This window comes from Crocodylus siamensis, chromosome 5, assembly GCF_052110815.1.
Source record: "Crocodylus siamensis isolate JL-2025a chromosome 5, ASM5211081v1, whole genome shotgun sequence".
Taxonomy (NCBI): domain Eukaryota; kingdom Metazoa; phylum Chordata; order Crocodylia; family Crocodylidae; genus Crocodylus; species Crocodylus siamensis.
In genome coordinates, this window is record NC_143399.1 from 207,393,884 (window position 1) to 207,419,247 (window position 25,364).

At 50.1% G+C, this 25,364-nt stretch overlaps 1 protein-coding gene across 1 annotated transcript in view; it reads left to right on the forward strand.

Annotated features, from left to right (window-relative positions):
* Positions 1–28: 28 nt before the first annotated feature.
* Positions 29–25,364, forward strand: part of LOC149865279 (uncharacterized) — an 83,318-nt gene continuing 57,982 nt past the window's right edge. Inside the window, 2 exon segments of the mRNA XM_090048036.1 lie at positions 29–490; positions 781–991. Of these exon segments, the coding sequence (XP_089904162.1) occupies positions 823–991 (169 nt within the window). The 5' untranslated portion in view covers positions 29–490; positions 781–822.

Here is a 25,364-nt window from a genome sequence, read left to right on the forward strand (position 1 = left end):
CTCCTTCGGGGTCCCACGGGCCGAGAGCCCGCCCCGCCCCGCCCGGGCCGGGGAGCAGGGGGGGCAGCTCGGCTGCCGGGGAAGGGCCCGGCGGGGCGGGGCGGGCTCTCGGCCCGGGGGACCCCGAAGCAGGTCGGCTCCTCCCGCCTGTCACGCGCCGCGCGGCGAAGCGCTGAGCTCGGGCTCCAGGGAAGCGCCTCGCGGCGGGGGCCGTCTCTGCAGGCCCCGGCCGGGCGCAGGCCGCCCCCGGCAGCGCTGGAGCCGGCGGGACGGACACCCCCGGCGGGCGCCGAGGGCCGGGACGCGGGCGCGGGGGCCCGACCACCAGGGGCCGCCGGCTCCGCGCGGGGCGCCCCTGACGTCACGGGCGTGACGCGCGAGGGGAGGAGCCGGGCAGCAGGGGTTTGCGCTCCGCTCCCAGGAGCCCCCGCGGCGGGGAGGAGGCTGCGGGACGGTGGAGGCGGTGGGCCGGGGTCCGCCCGCCCGCCGGGTGAGGGGCGGTTTGGGGGGCAGCGCTGTGGGGCCCCGGGGGGCTGTGGAGCCGACGCTTGTGCGGCCTTTGCCCCCGAAGGCGTGGGGCGGGAGCGGCTCGCAGCTGCCCGGGGGGCGGTGCGGGGCAGTTGGGGCCCGGCGTGGCCGGGGGTCGCGGCTGTGGCGGGTGCAGGACGGGCGGCCCCAGCTGCGCCGTCAGCCTGGTCACTGCTGCAGCGCGGCCGTCCGCTCTTGGCTGTCCGCGGCGTGTTCCCAGAGCGCCCGGTGACGCGTGCGTCCCCTCCCCAGGTCACCGGGAGGGGGAAGGTCGAGGACGCGTCGGCAGACGAGATGCAGCCCACGGGGGCGCGGCGGGAGCCTGGTGATGCCTGGCCGGAGCAGCCGCAGGCCCGTGGTGCCGACAGGCCGCTGGAGGAGGCAGGGCAGAGGGGAACCCCGGGGCCTCGGGACCGGCCCCCCCGCGTCCCCAGAGAGGAGCCCCCGCCCCGCCAGGCGTCAGGTGAGGGACAGGGTGGAGGCCCGGGCGTGCGAGGTCTGGGTGCCGGCGAGGCCGTCCTGCACGCGGGGGAGCGGGTCGCGTGTCTGGCCCTGCGCGGGAGGGGGCTGCAGTATTTGTCACCCTGTGGGTGGGGGGCCGAGCGCTGGTCCCTGCGGGCGGGTGTCCCCCAGGTGGGAGCTCCTGATCCTGCTCCCTGCGTATGCAGCTGCTACACAAATTGCCAGTTGCTCAAATCAGGAGCGACACCTGATGAGGGAGAATAAGGCAAGATGCCATGTTCATTGGTTAATTGCTTAACACTTGCTCGCACCCCAATTTCTGTTCTGCACTGGTATAGGTTACCAGTCTTGTCAGTACTCAGATCAGTTTAGTGGCCAGCCAATTTGATCACGAGTGGGTGCTGGGCTCCTGGCGGTCCATCTCGTCAGACAAACCAGTGCCCCGGTGACGTGCAGAACAAGACCCAAAAGATACGTCTCTTCCCATCTTTTATAGCCTTGTCAATTCACCCAGTCCTCTGGGCTTTTGCTGGGTTATTGCTGTGTTCTTCCTTGAACGTGGGTTGCCGTTGTTCTCTCACTCTTCTGGGGCGGATTCTTCTTGCTTGATCTTTTGTCTGTCTGCATTCTTCAGCCAGTCGCCAGCTGATGTTTTCCTTTTCCACAAACACACACTCACCCATACAGCGTACAGACGAGTAAAAGGTCAAGCACTTATGTCAAGCTACAGAGCAATACAAAATGGAGTTTCTGAAGGCAATGCAAAACTCAAGAAAATACATAAGGTTAAAAGCAATAAGTAAAAGTCTGTTTTCATGTTATTTACCTAGCATCAAGCTGGTATTTATGCTTTTTGCATAACACTTCCTTTGATCCTTGAAAACATTTTGTTTTGAATGGATCGCTCTAGGATTTTTGCAAGGCCTATATATTGTTAAGCAATTAAGGCATGTGATTTCTATTTAAAATGCATTTGTTTCATCCAGCAACACATACGACAACATCATGATCAGCATTATTCCAGTTAGTGTAGAAAAGATGACAACAGGACGTAACGTAACATTTAGGACAGCCATCTGTGATGGTGATCATCCCTTCAATATCATACCGATGGGGTATCATCATTTGTCTAGCTTGTTCAGATACTCTCCAAATTTCTGAATCTTGGTATAAAATAGTTATGGTACGCAGTTGCTTTTTTCCTCGTGCTTTAGTAGTAAGAAAGCTAATTTGAATTATTTTGTAACGGAGCATTTAAAGTAGTCCAGTTGATTCCTTAAGAGAAATGGAAATCAATTAAATTATTCCATCTCCAGGGATGATTTCCTTTAAGATGCTTGCACAGTTCAAAATGCTCAAAAGAAAAATAACAAAAAGGTAACAATATCCTGATAAATCTTAACAAAGCAATAAGCAAGAATAAGTTAAAATATCCAAGGTTCGTGTCATGCAGTTTCCAGTATCATGTGCAGCTTCTGTATATGTATGTTAAATAATCAATCATGTTCTATTCATGACACACACATATATCAAACATAGAAAAACACAACAACAGATACAAATTAACACTGGTTCTCCTTCATCGGTGTTTAACAGCCACTGGTCTTTTAGTCCATCAGTGTCATTGGGCATCCTGTGGCTTTCAAATAAATGTAATATGTTAAATGTCATACACTGTTGAGTAACTTTAACTGAAATACATGTACCCATTTTAATGCTTCTCCCCAACTGTATTTCATATACCACTGGACTGAAATGGTCAATGATAGACAAGAGTCCAATTCACTTGGAATCCAAAGTATTTCCCCCCCCATTACAAATACGTAACTTGATCCTCAGTTTCCCATAAAAATGGGTTGCCAATCTTTTCTTTCTGTATTTTCCCCTGCATTTGTTGAATGGCTTCCATCATTCATATTTGAACGGTTACCTTGCTCTCTCTTTAATTGTGCCAACCATTTATACACATTGTAGTTAGTGGCATCTCTCACATCATTAAACTGATCCACGTCCATCACCAACTTCACGGACTGTTCAAATAAAATTTGAAAAGGCTATGTATATTGTTCACAGTTAGTCTAGAATTAAAGGCAATTTATTAATGAAATCTATTTGTAACCTACTCCGCAGGCCTTCTCTCCTTTGATGAAATAGTGGTTGGTGCTCAGAAGGTTGGGCTTCTTCTTTTGCACATTGGACATAATTAGCTGCCCAGGGTTTCACATCATTTTACCTACCCATCTACTCTGCATTTTCTTTTAATCAATAAAGAGTTTACTTTACTTCTTTACACAAATACTGATGTGCTAGGTTTATCAACTCTTGCTTTTCCTATAAAACAATGGGTTAATGCAATTTTCACACACTATAACACCAACATACCAGGATGTATCTAAATACAAATGAGATTTCTTTTATAGCCTTAAAAACCTTTTATCAGGTTGTTTACTAAATACACACATTACTTTTGTAATAAATGACACTTTGCTAAACAAGTAAACTTTTATAACTTGAAACTTTCATATGAATTGCTGCTCTGTTTCAGAGATTAGAACAACTTTCCTGTCCAAACTGGATGAAAAGTGTCTTGTCTGCTCCACAGACGAATTCAATTTTTAGAGGGGGTATTACAAATTATTTTTATTATATCTTTATGGTATTCATGTGCATTTAAACTTTTGACAACTTAAACCAGCGAACCAAACAAAAACCACACAACTGGACAAATGATACAAAACAGACAGACAAAACATTTTTTGCTGTGGTGATAAGACTGGCTTAGGTGAAGAAAATGCTGTTGATGGTAATGAGGCCTCGTAGTCTTTTAGTCACCTTTGCTACTAGATTGAATTTCACTGTCTGGTTTCTGCAAAAGAAAACATACAAACCCTGCAAGAAAAACTCCTTCCAGTAAAATATTATTTATATTTACCCATTTACAATGCTGACGCGCAGTAACAATGCATATATTAATACAGTTCTTGGGTGTTTTTCTTGTATACATGTACATACATACGCATAAGTGACAAGGATTGTTTGCATTTATTTTACTGTTTGCACCATTTTGGCAATTGGAATTGGGACCTTTACATTTTTTTTCCCCAAAAGTGAGATCAAGGGATGCCAATACCCTTGTTGCACTTTAACCAAATTGCCATTTTAAAAATATTTTTTCCTTTTAGAGGGACAATTTTCCCCTCAGAATTTTTATTTAAAAAGCTTTTTCCATATCTTTATTTCTGGGACATTATAAAATCTTTAATGTATTTGGATAAAGCAATACTATTGTTCCCATGTATATTGGTTCCAAATTATACCAGCACTTTTGTGCTAAGGAAATAATCAAAATATTATATTAGCCAAATTCAGTGTTAAAAATAATTTTACCCTTCCTGCTACAGTTGCTGGAACCTCTAAGTATTTTGCTATACCAGGAGCTACAACAGTTGTTACTGCATTTAAAGCTCTGAAATTTATTGTCAGTTTTCAGCTTTTCTTGTTTGCCCTCAAAACAGACCAACGTTGGAGAACTATATATATTAAACATTTATACTATCGTGTCCTAACTTAAACCATCTATTATAACTTACAGTAGATGGTTTATTTCAGCCTCTAGTGAATATTTACACAGCCATTGTGTGTGTGGGGGGTGGGGGCAGGGGTTGATTTCTCATTTAAAACACACTCCTGTATCCTGCCAGAATGAGTTCTTTCTGCTTGAGCCTTAAGAAATGCCTTCACTTTCTTGTCTTGATTAACCCTATCAATTATAGTAAAAGCCTTAATAGCTGACACTGAGTTTTCAGAACCATCTTTTTTTGTCTTAACAAGCTGTTAACACTTTGCACTCTAAAAGATTCACACTATTCCTGTAGAGTGAAGGGAAATTTAAAAAAAAAACATTTCTCACCCCCTTTACCAATGAGATTGCAGACACTTGCACTTCCAGCAGTTTCTCTGCCTTGCAGTACACACACAGAGCAAACATACCACACTGCTCACACTCTCTGTTTTGCACCAACACCTGAACAGTCTTTGCAAAACTGCTCACTCATTAGGCTCCTTAGGCTCTATTTCTGTTACATACATAAACAATGTGTGTCCCCAGAGGCTGAGGAGGCCCAGTGACCACCCGCAAGTGGTGGTCTACAGGCTTCACAATCCATTCTCACCAGTGGCCCTTCTTGCCTTGCACTTAGCAAACCAATACATCCAGCAAGCTTTGTTCTAGGACTGAGAAAGCTCACCCTGAAAGACTGACAGATTACACACCAGACACAATCCCTTCAGAAAAGCTCTTCCTACCTCCAAAAGGAACCCCCCAAACCATGCATCCCTAAAGAAAAAACAAAAAATGTCTAAGCTCACTCTTCCTCTGCCCAGAGTAACTCTGGGCACTGACCTCTGTTTACACAGCTGCACCCTGATGTTTCCCAAAACAAGATATTACAGTCCTATAACAATCTCTTCTAGGCTCTTCACAGTTCCTAGAGAAGGGGGGGTGGAGTTTCCCCCTTACTTCCAATCAAATTCTCTGCCACTGCCTGAGCAGATGTCCAATAGCAGACCCTGTCTCTTTTTTGTGCCCACTGCTGCCTCTATTCTCTGGGGCACCCAGGATCCCGAAGTATTTGTAATATGCCTCTCAACTGTCTCTGATCTCTCTGAAGCTGCATTGCCTGGACAACTCTTCGCCTTGCCATAAACTGCACCCGTAACCTTTACCTTACAGACTCCACAGAAAGCATGCATGATTGCTCTTGTAACCATCCACAAAAGACTGTAAATAACATCTACTTCTACTCCTTCTCACCACTCCCCTCCCTCCCTCCCCTGCCAATGGCTTCTTCAGGGAAGGGGGCCCCAAAATATTTCTTGCAGGGGGCCCCAAAAACTTGTGGGCTGGCCCTGGCTAGGCTTCTGGCAATCCATCTCGTCAGATGAACCAGTGCCCCAGAATGACATTCAGAACGAGCCAAAATCGTAATGTCTCACCTCATCTTTTATAGCTTTGTCAGTTCACCCAGTCCTCTGGGCTTTTGCTGGGTTATTACTGTGTTCTTCCTTGAAGGGTGATTCCCATTGTTCTGGGGCGGATTCATGTTTTGGTCTTTTATCTGTCTGCATTCTTCAGCCAGTCGCCAGCTGCTGTTTTCCTTTTCCACAAACACACTCTCACCCCTTCTCTCGCACATACAGCATACAAAGTTTGAGCACTTATATGTCAAGCTACAAAGCAATACACACTTGAGTTTCTTAAGGCAATGCAAAACTCAGGAAAATACATAAGGAGAAAAGCAGCAAGCAAAAGGCTATGCCCGTATTGTTTACTTCACGTCAAACTGGTATTTATGCTATTTACATAACTGCTCCCGCACAAAGATGCTTTATCTTGGTTGGGCCCTTTCCTACTGCCGAGGCAACAATCAATCATCTAATTGTAGTCAGGGTGGAATTGATTTAAATGATGATTTCAGTCACTGGTCAGGAAGTCTGGATTTAAACACTGTTTTCTGCAAAAAATGCATTCTTGTTGTTTGATATCCTCTACTCATTTAACTTCTTGAAAATTTATAGAGGTAAGGACTTTACTCTGTGTACACAAACTTGCAGAGAGACAAGAAGGCTGATGGGTAGGTAATCACAATAAGGACACATTGCTGGCTCATATCCAGCTTATTGTCCACTGTCACCCCCAACTCCTTTCCTGGAGAGCTGCTGCCCTGTCAGTGACGAGTGCATGGGATGGTACCAGTGCATGGGATGTTTCTGTCCTAAGCGCAGGACTTTGCACTTGTCCTTGTTGAACTTCATGAGATTTCTTTTTGCCCCAATCTTCCAATTTGTCAAGGTCCCTCAGAATCCTAGCCCTAGCTCCAGTGTATCTACTACTCCCCCCAGCCTGGTGTCATCTGAAGACTTGTGGAGGGTGCACTGCATCCCATCTTCCAGGATGTTGATGAAGACATTGAACAAAAATGGTCCCAGGGCCAACCCCCGGGGCATTCCACTTGATACTGGCTGCCAAGTAGACTTTGAGCCATTGATTACTACCCTCTGAGCCCAGTGCTCCAGCCAGTTTTCTATCCACTTTACAGTCCATTCATTTAGCCTGTACTTCCTTAGCTTGCCTGCAACAATGTTGTGGGAGACCATTTTAATTTAAGATATGTTAAAGCTCAACCTTATTGCCTTCTATGATGAGGTGACTGGCTCTGTGGATACGGGGAGACCAGTGGATGTGGTATACCTTGATTTTAGCAAGTCTTTTGATACTATATATTATATAGGTTTATTCTTTTAAAATAAACATCTTTAAAATATTAAAAATGTACTATTAAATGTATAAATCTCATTTAAATAAAAAAATCCTTTAAAAAAATCATTCATTTGTATTCATCCTGATTGCTGTTCTAAGGATCGGTCCTTTACTCGCCCTTTTCTCATGCCCCCATGAGCCCTCTGTGCCCAATAAGGGGCTGGTGCAGGTGATGGGGAAATGGGACTCCCCAGCGGCCTCTGGCTAGTTCAGGTACAGCTAACCCAGGCCTCTGTCGTGCTGCAGATTTTCCTGGCACCAAAGAGACCTGGGAGTTGTCAGTAGATGGAAACTCATCACCCTGGTGCCCCAGACAAGGCCCTCCCCAAGGAGCAGGTAAGGAGCGGTAGCTCTACCCTTTCCAGCAGCAGGAGGCACCATCCATCTGTCTGCCAGCACATTTTGGTGGGGTCAGTGCTCCAACACAGTGCCTGTTCTTGTTTTCCCTGGAGAAGAAGGACCTTTGCATTTCCCTTCCCCCTGCCCTGGATCTGATACAGTCCCTACATCCCTTGAACTTCTTTCCCAGGCAGTGATGTTCCTGCAGGCTCTGTCGTGGTGCTGTGATCACCACCCTGCACTGGGATAGTTATTGGGGCTCATCTCCAGCTTCATGCCTGGGGAGGTCTGTTAGCCAGACCTGTGGGACTTGGATTCTTCCATCTCCTTGCTCTTGCACACGCCGAAGCCTCCGTCTGCCTCTGTCCCAGGCCCGTACAGGAGACTAGCAGGGCTTTCCCTGTGCCAGCAGCACCAGGGCTCACCTGAGCATTCTCTTCCCCACCCCACAGGTGCTTGGACCCTGAGCAGAGCTGAGCAGCAGCCTCCTGAGGACAGGTCTGTTAACCTGGAGCTGCAGAGGACTTCCCAAGGATGTCTGGAAGAGGGGGGCTTCCTGACACCTGAGCCAGGCCAAGTGCAGAGGTGGCAGAGCAAACCTCCGAAGCAGGGGGAGAGCTTGGAGGTGAGCAAGGCACTATGTTCATTTGGGGGTGAGAGTACAGCTGGGGCAGAGTGCAGAAAGAGCCAGGGCTGGTGTAAAGAATTTGGGGTGTAGAGAGACCCAAAGACCATCAAGCCTGTGGTGATGGAGGCTGCAAACACACCAAGGTGCACTAGCAGGAGCAGCCTTCCAAGTGCAGGTATCCGGGGTGCTGACACAGGCAGGCCTTGTCAGAGTGCATGGAGCCAGGGCTCTCTGCCCTAAAAGTGCTGCCCAGGCTGCCTCAAAGGACCAAGCAAATAAAACATGATGAGCTGGGCTAAAGCCGACACATGGACTCCTATGTGCACAGCTGCATCCACATCTCAAGTCAGCTGAAGATTGGGAAATATTGTACCCCTACCTGTCATGACAAAGCCTGCAATTAGTTGTAGTACTGAGTGATTGCAGACAGGGCTGTGGGGGCTGCAAACAGCTGGGAGAAGAGAAACTTATGGTGTAATGCTTGTGACTGCAACTCCAGGAGGTGTTTCAGGACGTGGCTGTGTATTTCACGCGGAAGGAGTGGGAGCTGCTGGAAGATGAAGACAAGGTGCTTTACCGGGACCAGATGCTGCGGAATTTCCAAGCCCTCATCTCGCTGGGTAAAGCGCTGGTTCTTGCTTCTCCCTGGAGCTATGTGAACTCTGAAGTTTGTATTCTTTCTGTTTTTCAGCAGTCTCATCCTCACACAGCTTTGCAGGGTGGTTTCAATCCACTTCCTCCCCCTGCTCTGACCTCTCTCACATACCATGTTGATAGATCCTCCTTGATTTCATTCAGCCACCTTCACTAGTGTCATCCCCATTCTTGTAAGTGCTGGTGCTTCCATATCCAGCAGTTTCTTGACAACATGATTTCCCTTTGTCTTCTCTCGATGTTCATATCATCTTCAATTCTGTGCTAAGCAGGGAAATCCAGGAGAGCCTACAGGGAAAAAGAGAGGCATACAGGCTGTGGAACCAGGGGGCAGCCACCAAGGAGGAGTATACCTGCTTGGCTCATGCTTGCAGGGAAGCAGTGAGGAAGGCCAAAGCAGAAACAGAACTCAGGCTGTCAGTAAAGATTAAGGGTAACAAAAAATCCTTCTTTAAATACATAGGGATCAAAAAGAAGGCTCAAGGTAACATAGGACCACTACAGGATGGACTAAGGCATCTTATAACAGGTAGGATGGACAAAGCTGAGCTCTTAAACAATTTCATTGCATCTGTGTTCCCTGACATGGATGTAAACACACCTCCCAGTGAGACTTTAGTGTAGTTTGAGGGAGATACCAATCCACCAACGGTTATTGCTGATGTAGTGAAGGGGCACTTGGAGGGGTTGGATGTATTTAAGTCAGCAGGCCCCGATGATCTTCATCCAAGGGTGCTAAAGGAATTGGCCGATGTCATAACGAAACCACTGGTACAACTTTTTGAGCACTTGTGGCACTCAGGACAGGTCCCAGAAGACTGGAAAAGGGCCAATGTGGTCCCTATTTTCAAGAAGGGGAGGAAGGAGGACCTGGGTAATTATAGGCCAGTTAGCCTCACCTCTCTTCTTGGCAAGACCTTATAAATAATCATTAAGGATCACATTTCATAGATTTCATAGACATTAGGGCTGGAAGGGACCTCGGAAGATCATCAAGTCCAGCCCCCTGCCCCAGAGGCAGGAAGTCAGCAGGGGTCATAGGATCCCAGCAAAATACACATCAAAACTTCTCTTGAAGGCATTCAAAGTAGGTGTGCTTGAACCACCTTTGGCAGCGGTCTATTCCAGACCTTGGGGGTTTGGACTATAAAGAAGTTCTTCCTTATGTCCAGCTGGAAATGGTCCCGAAGGAGTTTGTGACTGTTCGACCTTGTCATCCCCCAGGGAGCTCTGGTGAACGGACGTTCCCCCACATCCTGGTGAGCACGCCTAATAAACTTATAGGCAGCCACCAGATCACCCCTGAGCCTGCGCTTTTCCAGGCTGAAGAGTCTCATAGCTCTCAGTCTCTCATCATAGGATCTGTTTTTCTGTTGCACCCAATTCTTACAAGTAAACTAAGTAATTGTGACACAAATTTTTTCATAGTCAGGTGGGTGGAAAACTGGCTTATGGAATGCACCCAGAGAATGGTGGTGGATGGGTCGGTCTCCACCTGGAGAGATGTGGAGACATCAGGAGGCACTACTTTAGACATCAGGAGGCGCTACTTCACTGTTAGGGTGGCTAGGAGCTGGAACTAACTTCCAGGAGAAGTGGTGCTGGCTCCTACCCTGGGGGTCTTTAAGACAAGACTAGACAATCACCTCGCTGCGGTCATTTGACCCCAGTACTCTTTCCTGCCATGGCAGGGGGTCGGACTCGATGGCCTGCTCAGGTCCCTTTCAACCCGACTGACTATGAAACTATGTGGGCGGTGGTGTCCCCCAAGGCTCTGTACTTGGACCAGTAATGTTCAATATCTTCATCAGTGATTTGGATGAGGGTGTAGAAAGCACTTTGTCCATATCCGCAGACAACATCAAACTATGGGGTACAGTAAACACACTAGAGAGTAGGGAGTGAATTCAGGTGGATTTGGACAGACTGGGGAGGTGGCTCGATCAGAATAGGATGCAATTTAACAAAGATAAGTGCAAAGTGCTGCACCTGGGGAGAAACAATTATGAATATATCTATAGGCTGGGAAGTACCATTCTATGTAGCACAGTAGCGGAAAGAGATCTCAGAGTCATAGTTGACGCAAAATTGAACGTGAGTCACCAATGTGACGAGGTAATAAGTAAGGCTAACTGTACTCTTTCCTGCATTAGTAGGTGCATCACAAGCAGGTCTAGGGAGGTGATACTGCCCCTCTGTGGCATTAGTGAGGCCACAGCTGGAGCACTGCGTCCAGTTTTGGGTGCTGCATTTCAAGAGGGATGTGGATAACCTAGAAAAGGTTCAGAGGAGAGCTACTTCTATGGTTGAGGGTCTGCAGGTAAGATCCTGTGAAGACAGATTGAGGGACCTGAGTCTCTTCAGCCTCCACAAGAGAAGGCTGAGAGGTGATCTTGTGGCTGCCTGCAAACTCATGGTGGGGGGGTCAGCAGGGAATAGGAGATAATCTGTTTACCAGGGTGCCCCTCGGGCTTACTAGAAATAACGGCCATAAACTGAAGGAAAGTAGATTTAGATTGGACAGCAGAAAGAAATTCTTTATGGTGGGGGTTGCCAAAACATGGAACAGGCTTCCAAGTGAGGTGGTGCTTTCCTCTACCTTGGAGATGTTCAAAAGGAGATTAGAAAAGCACCGGCTGGGATTACTTGACCCCAGCGCTCATTCCTGCCCAGAGCAGGGGGTCAGACTTGATAATCTAATAGGTCCGTTCCAACCCTAGAAATCTATGAAATCTATGAAGTCATTGTGCATCAATTCACTAACAACTCTTCCTTGGGGAATATTTCTAATCTTCTTCACTAGTGTGTCCTTTCCAAACACATTTAACAGTCATAGTATGCTTAGTTCTGCACTATCTAGGGTTGCACCAATAGAGATTTTTTGGGCGGAGACTGATGGCCAATTTTTAAGGAGCCATATCAGCCAATTCAGATCCGATTCCGATATGCAGCCAGGCAGGTTGGAATCAAGCATTGGACTGGTAAATCTGATGGAAGGAAAGGGGTGGGAGGAAGAAAGGGGCATGCAGGGGGCAGATTGAGGCCAATGCAGTGAGGAAGAGAATGGGGATGGAGCAGGTGTTGCTCAGCCAGAGCATGGTGGGACACAGGACACAGCTGCAAGTGGCTCATCTGGAGGGTGTGGTAGGTGGTGGCTTCTGCCACTGCACACACCCCGGAAGGGCATGGGGGGCATGTGCCCCTGGATATGCTTGAGACCGGGCACACTGCCACTGTGGGGTGGGATTGGAAGGGGCGCTGGGGTCTTCCTGGCAGGAGCAGGGCCGTAGTGCACTCAGGGCAGGTGGCAGTGGCACTGGGAAGGCAGCTATGGGGGGGCTGCAGCCACTACAAAATTTGCTGTAGCAGTACAGTCTCCCCCTCCCCTGTAACCCTGCTCCAAGCACCGCCGCCATCTACCCTAAGCACAGCCTGGCACAGCCCTCCCTGCTGGGAATACCTCAGTGCTGCCCCAGCCCCAGCACATCAGCACCCTACCCTGCCCTGCACAGACCTGGAGGCACATGCCCTCCATGCCTCCTGGGGTGATCGCAGGGGCAGGAGCCACCTCCTCTGGACAAGCTGCTTACAGCTCCATCCCACACCCAAACCCGCCCCAGCCGAGCAGTGCTGCCACAGCCCCACTCCCTTCTTCAGCACAGGGGCCTCAGTCTGCCCCCACACCCCCCATTACTTTCCCTCCCCCTACCCCTTCCCCCATAAAAGACTTACCAGCTAATGCTGCTCTCCAAGCCCCCAGGCTACACTCTTGGCCACATGTGTGCTGCAGCTGTGCTTGTGCACCGGCCATTTATCAGAGACATTAACAGCCACATCAGGCAAAAAGAAGCCGATTGCCGATCCTCTCAGTTTTCCCGATATCAGTGCCAATCCGATATGGTACCAATGTATGGCATCTCTAGTACTATCTAAATCCTTTCTCTCCTCCTTTGGTTATGACCCGGTACAAGTTAATGGAAGTTAATCTCCTCTGCTGCTACAACATGTGGATGATGCATTTCCTCAAGTCTTCCTCTAGTGACAGATGTACACGTGATGTAACCTAGGTACTTCTACCATGGGGTAAAGAGAAGTTTCTGTCCACATTCCTTAAGACCAGTGCTCTCAAGCTTGCTTTGCCATTCTCAGAAGTTTTCTTCTCCTAAAATCACTCTGCAGATCAGACACCTATCACTGTGATAAGAAGTGGGGTGTGCAGGGTCTAGTGAAAACCATTTTTCATTTCCAGAGGATCTCTAATACAGGGGCTTGTTCTTGCTCGTGTGCAGACTTGAGGTACTCACCTTTTCCTAGGTCCATTTACTTTTTTGATGTTTTCTTTCCCTTCCGCTTCCCCCAGAGGATTTCCTTAGAGAAGTGCTCAAATGCTTTCTGTAGCTCAACAAAGACCACATAGACCATTTCTACATTATGGGCTTTCACATGCTATGAAGCATGTGTCTTCGCTTTCTTTTTGTCATTTCCATGACTCTGATGAACTTTGTTCTACACCTGGCCCTATTTGCCAACCTGTGGACTCATCTTCATTCCCAGATGATCCTCCCGTTGGATGGGATGCTGGATTCCTATGTCCTGGCGATGTTGATTTATCCTGTCTCCCAGAAAACAGTTTCATTGTCAGCCACCTGTCATAGATGCTTTTCATTGCCACAGAGCCTCAATTCAAACCTTCACTGAGAATAAGCTCATTTCCATTCCTTTAACTGGAGTTGCACAGATGAGATAAATGTTATCGATCTATAAGTGTGTCCAATGTCTCTTCATTTTGGTACCTTGAAAACTGGAAAATCTTTATCTTTCTGCTCCCTAGTACAACAGGGATCACAATATCTCTTTGCCTATCCTTGGTGACTCAGTTTGATACCCTTTCTATATCAGGGAGTGGTTGGGGCTTTGTTTCCTATGACCATTCCTCCACTACCTGCTTGACAAGAACCATTATCTCCTCAAGACTTCTCACTGCAGTGCTTTCCCTTTCACCCTAGATGCTTTCTCCTTAATGAAACTTTGAGTTTGTTGGATCAGTTCCCCAAATCCTGGCTGGTTATTCCGCATCCAGTACCCAGTCACAAATGATCTTTAACCACTGTCCCAAACAGGACATCGAGGTCCCACACCTGACTTAATTTGCCGCATCCAGCGAGGACTGGTGGAGCTGTGGGTCTGTGATGATGACGATGGTGGGGAAATCTCAAAGTCAGAGGAGCTGCTGCCAGGTGAGTTGTGGCTGTTCTCTCCACCCAGTTCCCCTCTCTGAAATGTTCCATGCCCAGTGCCAGGGCAAGCTGGGAACTGCTGACATGCCCTGTGCTGCCATTGCAGGGTGCTGACCTGAAAGACAGTACATTATACTATAGTGTGTCCAGGCAGGTGTTCCCCCTCCCTGTAATACACTTATATAGAGACAAGCAACTTTTCCTTTCTTCTCCCCATAATTACAGCTCTCAGGGGACAATCCAATTTGTTCTCTTTATTTATTGGCTCAGATCTGGTTTCCCAGGAATACCATGATCTTAAATTTGCATCTGCACTCAGTAATGTAAGAGTTCATTCCCCAGCCCAGGTAGCCCTACCTTTCTAACACCCTCTCCCAGGACATGATGGTATTTGTAGTCCCCCATGGAAAACAAGATGAAGAGAGAAGCTGAGGCTCTCCCTGACTTCTGGTCAAGTTGACCTGGAACCCAGGAAGTGTTTCAGCATGGTCTCAGGCTTCATTAAATGGTTCCATGGTGTGGGAAGGCTTTCAAAGCTCTCATGTTGTGGGAGGAAGGAAATCCCCCATGTTTTGCACCAGAATTGCCCCTTCCTGTTTCTGCTTTGGGGCCCTGAGCATCAAAAAGCCTCAGACTCAGCACAGGGTCCAGGTTCAGGATCATGGCAAGGCTTTCCATCCGGTTCAGACTTCTGTGCCATACAGGCCAGCTGGGACTTGTCAGCAGAGGAAAGCTTCATGGGCTCATTCCCTGCACCAGACCTTGCCTTGGAAGGAGGCAGGAAGCGCATCCCTGCTCCTTTTAGAAGAGAGAGCCACAGCCGCAGGTCCAGGGGACACATACCCCACATGCCTCCCCCAGGGTGTGTGCAGTCACAGGAGCCACACCATCCAGGGACAAGCCATGACTCCATCCTGCACCCTGCCCCACTCTACACCAACTGGGCAGTGCCTCCCCAGCCCCAACCCTACTCCTTCCCTCACCACGGGGGCCTTGATCTGCCCCCCCCAACCACCCCTTCCTCCCAGAAGACTTATCAGCTGGACACTGTTTTCCAAGCTGCCAGGCTGCATGTTGGCAGTTGGATTGGTATCAGCAGATATGGCTTGTTAATAATCAGCCATTGGTATCAACTCAAAAAATCTTCATTGGTGCATGCCTATCCACATTTCTTTGTCTCAGCAGGGTCCAAGGTGATGGGGCTGACAGATGGGATAGAAATTTTGAGAGTCTGACTCTGAACTCCCCTGAGTAGGGAACATTAACCTGCCACAAGGACCTGCCTTTCCCTCACTCCCTGCACTTTGAGTTTTGGATGAAAGACCTTGTTTTCTTGAGGGAATGCAAGGGCCAAGGTCCAGGCCTGCTCAGGTCCATCCCAGCAGAAGGAATAGCAGTGTTTGCCCCTTGCCAACAGCACAGGGGCTCATCTAGAGTTTCTCTTCCCCACGCAGGAAGTGCCTGGCTCCTCAGAGAAGCTAAGGAGGAGACTCTTGTGGAAGGGCCTGCAGATCTGGAGTCACCATGGACTTCCCCTGGGAGTTTGGGTCAGATGGACTCCCTGAGACCTGAGAAGAAGCAATGGCCCAGGAGTCAGGGGAGACCCCAGAAGCACATGAAAAATGTAGCAGTGAACCAGGTACCATCTCCATTTGGGTGTGAGAGTGGAGAAGGGGCAGAACACAGAAAGAGCCCTTGGTGCAGGGAAGGATATGTGTAGATCCACTGGAAACAGGCACTGCATCCCAGCCAAGGCAGTGGGGAGGATGTCAGAGGGAAGCAGGAGCTGACTGCCAAGCACAGGGGCAGAGCCCAGCCCTGCTCCAAGGTCAGGAAAACCTTTACCTGCCTCTCAACCCTGGTTGCGTACCATAGGGGGGAAAAGTCAGTACTACTGTATAATGTATGGTAAGCCTTCACCCATTTTTTCTCCCTTTCTCAGTACCGACGCATCCACCTGGTCAGGAAGACACACCACTGCACTGAGTGCAGGAAGAACTTCATCTGCTGGGAAGACCTGTCCCAGCACCAGTGTGTGCAGCACCGTGATACCAAGTGTGGGAAAAGATTCAAGCAGCTCTCCAGCCTGGCCAGGCACCAGTGCCTGCACGGAAGGGAGAAGCCACATCAGTGCTCAGAGTGTAGGAGGAGCTTTACGCAGGGCTGTGACCTGGCCCGACACCACCTCATCCACACAGGAGAGAAGCCACATCAGTGCTCAGAGTGTGGTAAGAGCTTCACCCGATCCTCTAACCTGGCCCGACACCATCGTATCCACACAGGGGAGAAGCCACATCAGTGCTCAGTGTGTGGGAAGAGCTTCACTCGTTCTTCTAACCTGGCCCAGCACCAGCGCATCCACACAGGGGACAAGGCACATCAGTGCTCAGAGTGTGGGAAGAGCTTCACCCAGTCCTCCAACTTAGCCCGGCACCAGCTTATCCACACAGAGAAGAAACCACATCATTGCTCAGAGTGTGGGAAGAGCTTCACTCTCTCCTCCAGCCTGGTCCAGCACCAGCTTATTCATATGGGGAAGAAGCCACATCAGTGCTCAGAGTGTAGTAAGAGCTTCACACTCTCCTCCAGTCTGGCTAAGCACCAACGTATCCACACAGGGGAAAAGCCACATCAGTGCTCACAGTGTGGTAAGAGGTTCACTCACTCCTTCAGCCTGGTTCAGCACCAGCGAATCCACACAGGAGAAAAGCCATATCAGTGTTTGGTGTGTGGGAAATGCTTCACCCAATCCTCCCAGCTGGCCCAGCACCAGCCTGTCCACATGGGGGAGAAGCCACATCAGTGCTCAGAGTGTGGTAAGAGTTTCACTCTCTTCTCCACCCTGGCTAAGCACCAACGTATCCACACAGGGGAGAAGCCATATCAGTGCTTGGAGTGTGGTAAAAGGTTTACTCAATCCTCCACCCTGGTTCAGCACCAGCATATCCACACAGGAGAGAAGCCACATCAGTGCTTGGAGTGTGGTAAGAGATTCTCTCGCTCCTCCAGGCTGGCCCAGCACCAGCTTATCCATACGGGGGAGAAGCCACATCACTGTGCAGAGTGTGGAAAGAGCTTTGCTCGCTCCTCCAACCTGGCCCAGCACCAGCTTATCCATACAGGGGAGAAGCCACATCAGTGCTCAGAGTGTGGGAAGAGCTTCACTGTCTCCTCCAGCCTGGCTAAGCACCAGCTTATACACACAGGAGAGAAGCCACATCGGTGCTCGGAGTGTGGGAAAAGCTTCACTCTGTCCTCCAGCCTGGCTAAGCACCAGCTCGTCCACACAGGAGAGAAGCCACATCAGTGCTTGGAGTGTGGGAAGAGCTTCATTTACTCCTCCAGTGTGGCTAAGCACCAGCGTATCCACACAGGGGAGAAGCCACATCGATGCTTGAAGTGTGGGAAGAGCTTCATCCAATCCTCCCACCTGTCTGAGCACCAACTCGTCCATACAGGGGAGAAGCCACATCAGTGCTCGGAGTGTGGTAAGTGTTTCGCTCGCTCCTCCGACCTGGCTCGGCACCATCGTATCCACACAGGGGAGAAGCCACATCAATGCTCGGAGTGTGGGAAGAGCTTCACCTTCTCCTTCCAGGTGGCCCGGCACCAACTTATCCATACAGAGAAGAAACCACATTGATGCGTCGAGTGTGGGAAGTGCTCCCCTCAGTCCTCCACATTAAGTACCAGTGCATCCATATCCAGGAGTATCTATAATTCTTCCAGCAATGCCAGAATGGTTTGGGGATGTATACCTGCTCAGCCCCCACCAGTGTCGTCATCCAGGCAAGGAGCCTTATGCTTGTGGGCTCCAGCAGTTCACCCATCATTTGACCCATTTAGGGACCTGCAGAACCCAAGGGACACAGAGGCTGGTCCCCAAAGTTTGATGAGGGGAGTGGTTTAAAAGAAACACCTCATGCAGAGGCCAGCCTGGATGCTTGGGGAACTTGTAAGAAAACAGCCTTTAAATCAGTCATGGAGCTGTGCCATCCCCATCATTCTCTAAAAGCAGGCAGTGTTCCCAGGTGGGGTAGAAGTGCCTTCACAATAGGTCGCCTTCCCTTATGTAACTCACTATAAATAACACCCAGAGCCTGTCTTGGGCTGACTCCCAGCTCTGTTCTCCCCACCTGGTCCCAGGGTTCTTATATGTGAGGCTCCAGAGTTGCAAGAAGGAGGACATTGATTGCTGGGGAGGTATTCCCTGCCTTCCACCTTGACCTTGCCTTTCCTTCCCATCACATGACCCCACTCCCAGGCCTGCACATGCACATCAGGCTCTGCAAGAAGCTGATACTGCCACTGCATGAGTCCAGTTTGGCAGGTTTTGTTTCTCAGCTCCTCATCAGAACTCTTCACTACCAGGTGCCAGCTGCTCCCAACCCCCCATCCCTTCATCTCATTCTCTGTAATGGATTCCTCGCTAATCAACCCCCGTGATTTACCGCAGGACTGGGAAATTTTTTCAGCTGGAGAGCCCTCCTGCCCCAGCTCTAGGCAGGAAGACAACTGGGGTCAAGTGACCTCAGCGAAGTGACTGTCCAGTCTTTTTGTAAACCTCCAGGGTAGGTGACCTCCATGTGGCTGCACCACCTCTGCAGGGAGTTTATTCCACAATCTGGACACTGACTGTGAAGGAGTTTTTCCTGGTATTAATCCTGAAGTGGCCTTCCAGGAGTTTGTATCCATTGATCCTGGTCTTCCCTGGGGGTACCCTAGTGAACAGTTGTTCACCGAGTTCCTGATGCACTCCTCTGGTCCATGCTCTTTTCTGGACCCTCTCAAGTTTTCCATGTCCTTATTGAAGTGCAGCACCCAGAACTGGATGCAGTACTCCATCTGTGGTCTCACCAGTGCTGAGTACAGCGGGAGTATTGCCTCCTTATTTTTACATGAGATGCATCGGTTGATGCATGCCAGTATGGTGTTTGTCCTGCTGACCACCGCCTCGCACTGATGGCTCATATTCATATGATAGTCAATCATTACCCCTAGGTCTCTTTCAGCTGTGATGCAAGTCAAGCTGTAACCACCGAGCCTGTAAGTATGTTGAGAGTTGCTTGGCCCCAAATGGAGTACCTTACACTTAGAAGTGTTGAACTTCATTTGATTCCAGACTGCCCAACTCTCAAGCCTGTCCAGGCCCATCTTTATCTGCAACCTATTCTAAAAAGTGAACATCTACAACATTCATTAATTTGTTATCAAAAAGTATTTTTGTCCTGATTTACATGCATTTGTGTAGTGTACACTGAGGTGATTGCACAGTAGCTTAAAATGAAGTCTTTCTCTTCAGTGTTGGAGGGGGGTATAGGTTTGTGGGGTCTGTGGGTATGTGGAGTGGACAGGATTGTGGGACAGTGGATGGGTGTGGGGTGAGGGAGCATGTAGGTGTGGATATGTGGGGAGTGGGTAGGTATGGGGTGTGTAGGGGACTGGGGGGAGTGTGGCTAGGGAGGGTTGTGTGTGTGAAGGGGGAGGGTGGGTGGCTTGTGTGACAGGTTGTAGGTGTGAGGGGTCTGCACGTATGGCAGTGCAAAGGGAGGTGGGTGCACGTGTGTAATGCAGTGTGTGTGTGAGACTCGCCCTACAAACAGACACACACACACTCTCCCTGTCTCCCTCATTGTATGCAGACACACTGTCCCTCACTGCAGTCTCCCTCTCCTTCCCTCATTGCACACTCTCTCCCTCCCTCCCTCATTGCATTCACACACACACTCTCTCCTTTCCTCACTGCACATGCACGCACACACTTCCTCATTGCACACCTGCACACATACACACGGACCTCCATGTGAAGAAATCCCCCAGTCTGTCCTTGCTTGGGTCAGTCCACACACCCCTCTTCTTTCACTTGTGTGCTGTTTGGTTTTAACCTGGTCACCTAGGTGACTGGGCTGGAAACATTCCTAAGGGGAGAGGAGTTTTTGGTCTCTCTGGCTCCAGCAGCATTTTGGAACAAGCACAAGCCATGAGCCTCCAGAGGGTCTCTGGATGAACCGATGAAAGTAGAAAACTTGGAATCTAGCCAGAAATGAGGATTTTTATGTAGGAAGCCATGTCTTAAAAGGGTGATAAGCCCATAGTTGTAAGACTCAAGTTATTTTGAGTTAATCTGTCCCTCCATCATTGCACATGCACATGTGCACCCACCCACCTCTTTCCCTCCCTCATTGCACACCCCCCATACATGCAGACCCCAATACCCTCTGTGCTCTGACAGACCTTGGCTCCCTACCAGAGCCCAGGAGGGGAGCCATTTGTCTGGGCTACCATGACCATCCCTTACAGTTCCCAACCCTTCCCAAAGCTGGATGGAACCCAGGTGCCTGGGCTCCCCCTCCCACAGCCCACCAGACCCCATACAGGCTGGGGTGGGTGGATCTAGGGTGACCACTTTTTCCAAATAGAAAGAAGGGACACATACCTGCCTCTGCCCTTGCTACCCCGCCCCTGCCACCTCTCTTGCTGGCATGGTCAGAGCAGAGGACAGCCCTGGGCCCTTAGCAGGCAGCCCACATCCACCTCCACACCGCTCTGTAGTGCTTCAGCCATGCTGCTGATGGACTGGGTCAGGGGAGGAAACTGGCATGTGTCATAGATTCATAGATGCTAGGGTCGGAAGGGACCTCAATAGATCATCGAGTCCGACCCCCTGCATAAACAGGAAAGAGTGCTGGGCCTACATTACCCCAGCTAGATACACATCCAACCTTCTCTTGAATACCCCCAGGGTAGGGGAGAGCACCACCTCCCTTGGGAGCCCGTTCCAGACCTTGGCCACTCGAACTGTGAAGAAGTTCCTCCTAATATCCAATCTAAATCTGCTCTCCTCTAGCTTGTGGCCATTATTTCTTGTAAACCCCGGGGGCGCCTTGGTGAATAAATACTCACCAATTCCCTTCTGTGCCCCCCGATGAACTTATAGGCAGCCACCAGGTCGCCTCTCAACCTTCTCTTGCGGAGGCTGAAAAGGTCCAGTTTCTCTAATCTCTCCTCGTAGGGCTTGGCCTGCAGGCCCTTAACCATACGAGTGGCCCTTCTCTGGACCCTCTCCAGGTTATCCGCATCCTTCTTGAAGTGCGGCGCCCAGAATTGCACACAGTACTCCAGCTGCGGTCTGACCAGCGCCCGATAGAGGGGAAGTATCACCTCCTTGGACCTATTTGTCATGCATCTGCTGATGCACGATAAAGTGCCATTGGCTTTTCTGATGGTTTCGTCACACTGCCGACTCATGTTCATCTTGGAGTCCACTAGGACTCCAAGATCCCTTTCCACTTCCGTGCCACCCAGCAGGTCATTTCCTAGGCTGTAGGTGTGCTGGACATTTTTCCTCCCTAGATGCAGCACTTTGCATTTCTCCTTGTTGAACTGCATTCTGTTGTTTTCTGCCCACTTGTCTAACCTGTCCAGGTCTGCTTGCAGCTGTTCCCTGCCCTCCGGCGTGTCCACTTCGCCCCATAGCTTAGTGTCATCTGCAAACTTGGACAGAGTACATTTCACCCCCTCGTCCAAGTCGCTGATGAAGACATTAAAGAGTATCGGTCCAAGCACCGAGCCCTGCGGGACCCCACTGCCCACACTCTTCCAGGTCGAAACCGACCCATCCACCACAACTCTCTGGGTGCGACCCTCCAGCCAATTCTCCACCCACCGGACTGTGCAGTAATCCAAGTCACAGCCCCTTAACTTGTTCACCAGTATGGGGTGGGATACCGTATCAAAGGCCTTCCTGAAGTCCAAGTATATGACATCCACCCCTCCTCCTACCTTTCCATGCTGAAAACATGGTCCCAAGGGTGTCATGCTTCGCCAGCCCCATGGGTGGACAAGCAACACTGAGCCATGGGGAGGCCTGAGTGGCACCAAGTCCCTGTGCTTCTTTGTCCCCGGCCAAGTGTGGGGTCAGTGCAGGGCGCTGTAGGCGGCATCATATGGCTCTGCAACCTAGATCCTGGTCTGCAGGCCACATGCTTAACACCTGCATGCTAAAGCAGAGCAGTGGGCAGAGCAGCAGCACAGGACAGTTGCTCTGAAATGCATGGATCTGAGCTACTGGGAAACAGTGACATGGCTGGGGCAGGGGCTGGTGGCTCCCATGCAAAAGTTGGGCCTGGATGCCTGGGTTCAAGCCCTGGTCCAGCCCAGGGGCAAGTAGATGTGCTGCTGCCAACGTCATAGTTTCATAGTAGGAAGGGACCTGAGCAGATCATCGAGTCTGACTCCCTGCCATGGGCAGGAAAGAGTACTGGGTTCAAACAACCCTTGCTAGGTGATTATCTAGCCTCCTTTTGAAGACCCCCAGGGTAGGAGCAAGCACCACTTCACTTGGAAGTTGCTTCCAAATCCTAGCTGCCCTGACTGAAGTAGTGCCTCCTGATGTCTAGCCTGAATCTACTTTCAGTCAACTTATGGCCATTATTCCTTGTTACTCCCGGTAGTGCTTGGGGGAACAGGGACTCTCCCATTGCCTGCTAGTCCCCCTTGGCCAGTTTATAGACAGCCACCAGATTCCCCTCTCAGCCTTCTCTTGTGGAGGCTATCAGGTTCAGGTGCCTTAGCCTCTCCTTGTAGGGCCTGCCTTGCTGTCCCCTGACCATGCGAGTAGCCTCCTCTGGACCCTGTCCATGTTGTCCACATCCCTCCTGAAGTGTGGCGCCCAGAACTGGACGCAGTACTCCAGCTGTGGCCTGACTAGTGCCGCATAGAGGGGGAGGATCACCTCCTTGGACCTGCTCAAGATGCATTTGTGGATGCATGACAAGGTGCAGTTGGCCTTCCTGACCGCGTCCCCACATTGGCGGCCCATGCTCATCTTGGAATCGATAATGACTCCCAAGATCCTTTTCTGCCTCTGTGCTGATGAGAAGAGTTCCCCAGCCTGTAGGTATGCTGCTGGTTCCTCCTCCCTAGGTGCATCACCTTGCACTTGTCAGTATTGAAACCCAGCCTGTTCTCATCCACTCACCCCTGTAACCTGTCTAGGTCCGATTGCAGCCTATTCCTCCCTTCTAGCGTGCCCACATCTCCATGTCATCCGCAAATTTGAACAATGTGCTTTTCACCCCCTCATCCAAGTCGCTGATGAAGATGTTGAACAGTGCTGACCCAAGAACCAAGCCCTGGGGAACGCCACTGCCTACATTCCTCCAGGTCAAAAATGACACATCCACCACCACTTTCTGGGTGCAGCCCTCCAGCCAGTCAGCAACCCATTTGACTGTGTAGGCATTGACACCACAGTCGCCTAATTTTTTAATGAGAACAGGGTGAGAGTGTCGAAGACCTTCCAAAAGTCCAGAAAGACTACGTCCACTGTGACATCTGCGTCCTAGGATTTTGTGACCTGGTTGTAGAAGGCCACCAGGTTGGTCTGATGGGACCTGCCTCTAATGAACCCATGTTGGTTGCCCCTAAGCAAGGCCTCCCCTGCTGGTCCCTTGCAGATGTGCTTCTGGATAATTTTCTCAAAGAGCTTCCCCAGGACCAAGGTCAGACGGGCCTATAGTTTCCTGGGTCCTCCTTCCTTCCTTTTTTAACAATGGGGACCATGTTGGCCCTTTTCCAGTCCTCTGGCACCTTGCCAGAGCACCACAAGTGCTTGTAAAGCTGTCCCAGGGGTCCCACAATGACCTCTGCTAATTCCCTCAGCACTCTGGGGTGGAGATCATCAGGACCTTCTGATTTGAACATGTCCAGTCCCACCAGAAGTTCCCTGACTAGGTCCTCATTGACCCTGGGCCTGGCTGTACCTCCCCTGGGTCCATCGGGGATCCCAGTGGAGGGGATGACCTGGTCCCTGCTCGGAAAAATGGAGGCAAAGAAATTGTTAAAGAGGTTAGCTTTGTCTCCTGGTGCGACCACCAGATTTCCAAGTGTGTCCTGCAGAGGCCCCACATTACCCGGTGCCTTCTTTTTACCCCCTATGTATTTAAAAAAGGACTTCTTGTTATCTTTGATCTGGGTTAGTAGTCCCAGTTCCATCTCCGCTTTAGCCTTCCTAATAGCTCTGCTACAATCTCGAGCAACGGAGGTATAGTCCTCTTTGGTGATGGCCTCTCCCTTCCATTGGGTGTATGCCTCCTTTTTGGCTTTGAGACATTCCTGGATGCTTTTGGTGAGCCATGGGGGCTTTTGAGTACTCTTGCCCCCTCTGATTTGCGTTGGGATTATCACCCTTTGGGCTTGGAGGATCGTCTCCTTAAGGAGCAACCACTCTTCTTGGACTCACAACTCCCCTCCCCTCCGGGACCTTAGTGCCTCTCCTACTATTCTCCTTACCTCATTGAAGTCCACCCTCTTGAAGTTCAGGGCTGCTGCCTTGCTGCAGGCCTTTGCCACCTTGTGCTGGATGGTGAATCCCAGCAGATGATGATCAGTGTCACCCAGGTGGTCAAGGACCCGCAGTCCCCTCACCAGGTCATCTCCCATAGCCAGCAGGTCCAACAAGGTGTCTCCCCTAGTGGGGCTGTGCACCTCCTGGGTTAGGTGGAGGTCCTGTATCTTGGCTAAGAACCTACGTGAGCAGTCAGACCTGGCTGACTGCTCTTCCCAGCAAATGTATGGATAGTTTAGGTCACCCATCATGACCACGTCCCTTGACTTAACTGGCTTCATGAGCTGACCTGAGAATTCCTGGTCCAACTCTTCACCCTGGTTAAGTGGCCTGTAGTTGACCCCCACCGTTAAGTCCCTTTCCCCCCAACCCCATTGTATACTGACCCAGAGCACTTCAGTGTGCCCGTCCTCTGACCCAGTGCTGTATGTGGATTATGTGCATTGCTCTTTGACATAGAGCACCACACCCCAGCCTCTCCTCCCTGCTCTATCCCTCCTGTACAGCATATAGCCCTTGATGTTCTCTGCCCAGTCATGGGTTGATTCCCACCAGGTTTCAGTGAGCCCCACTATGTCTGGGTTTGTGCTAGCTAGTGTCACGGGAAAATCTTAGATATATGCTGCCAACACAGAAGAACTGGAACTGACATGCATATTGGACTCTGTGGGTGGGAAGTTCCAAGGCTCACCCAGCTCTTGCCCCCTGGGTGACCTGCGGACCTGTCAATCATTGTTGACCTACTTTCCCCACAGACACTGAGAGCATGCTCAGTCAGAACCTGACATGATGTAATCAGACTAGAAATTTCTCTGCGGAGAGTGTTCTGATTAGCCACTAAATTCTGAT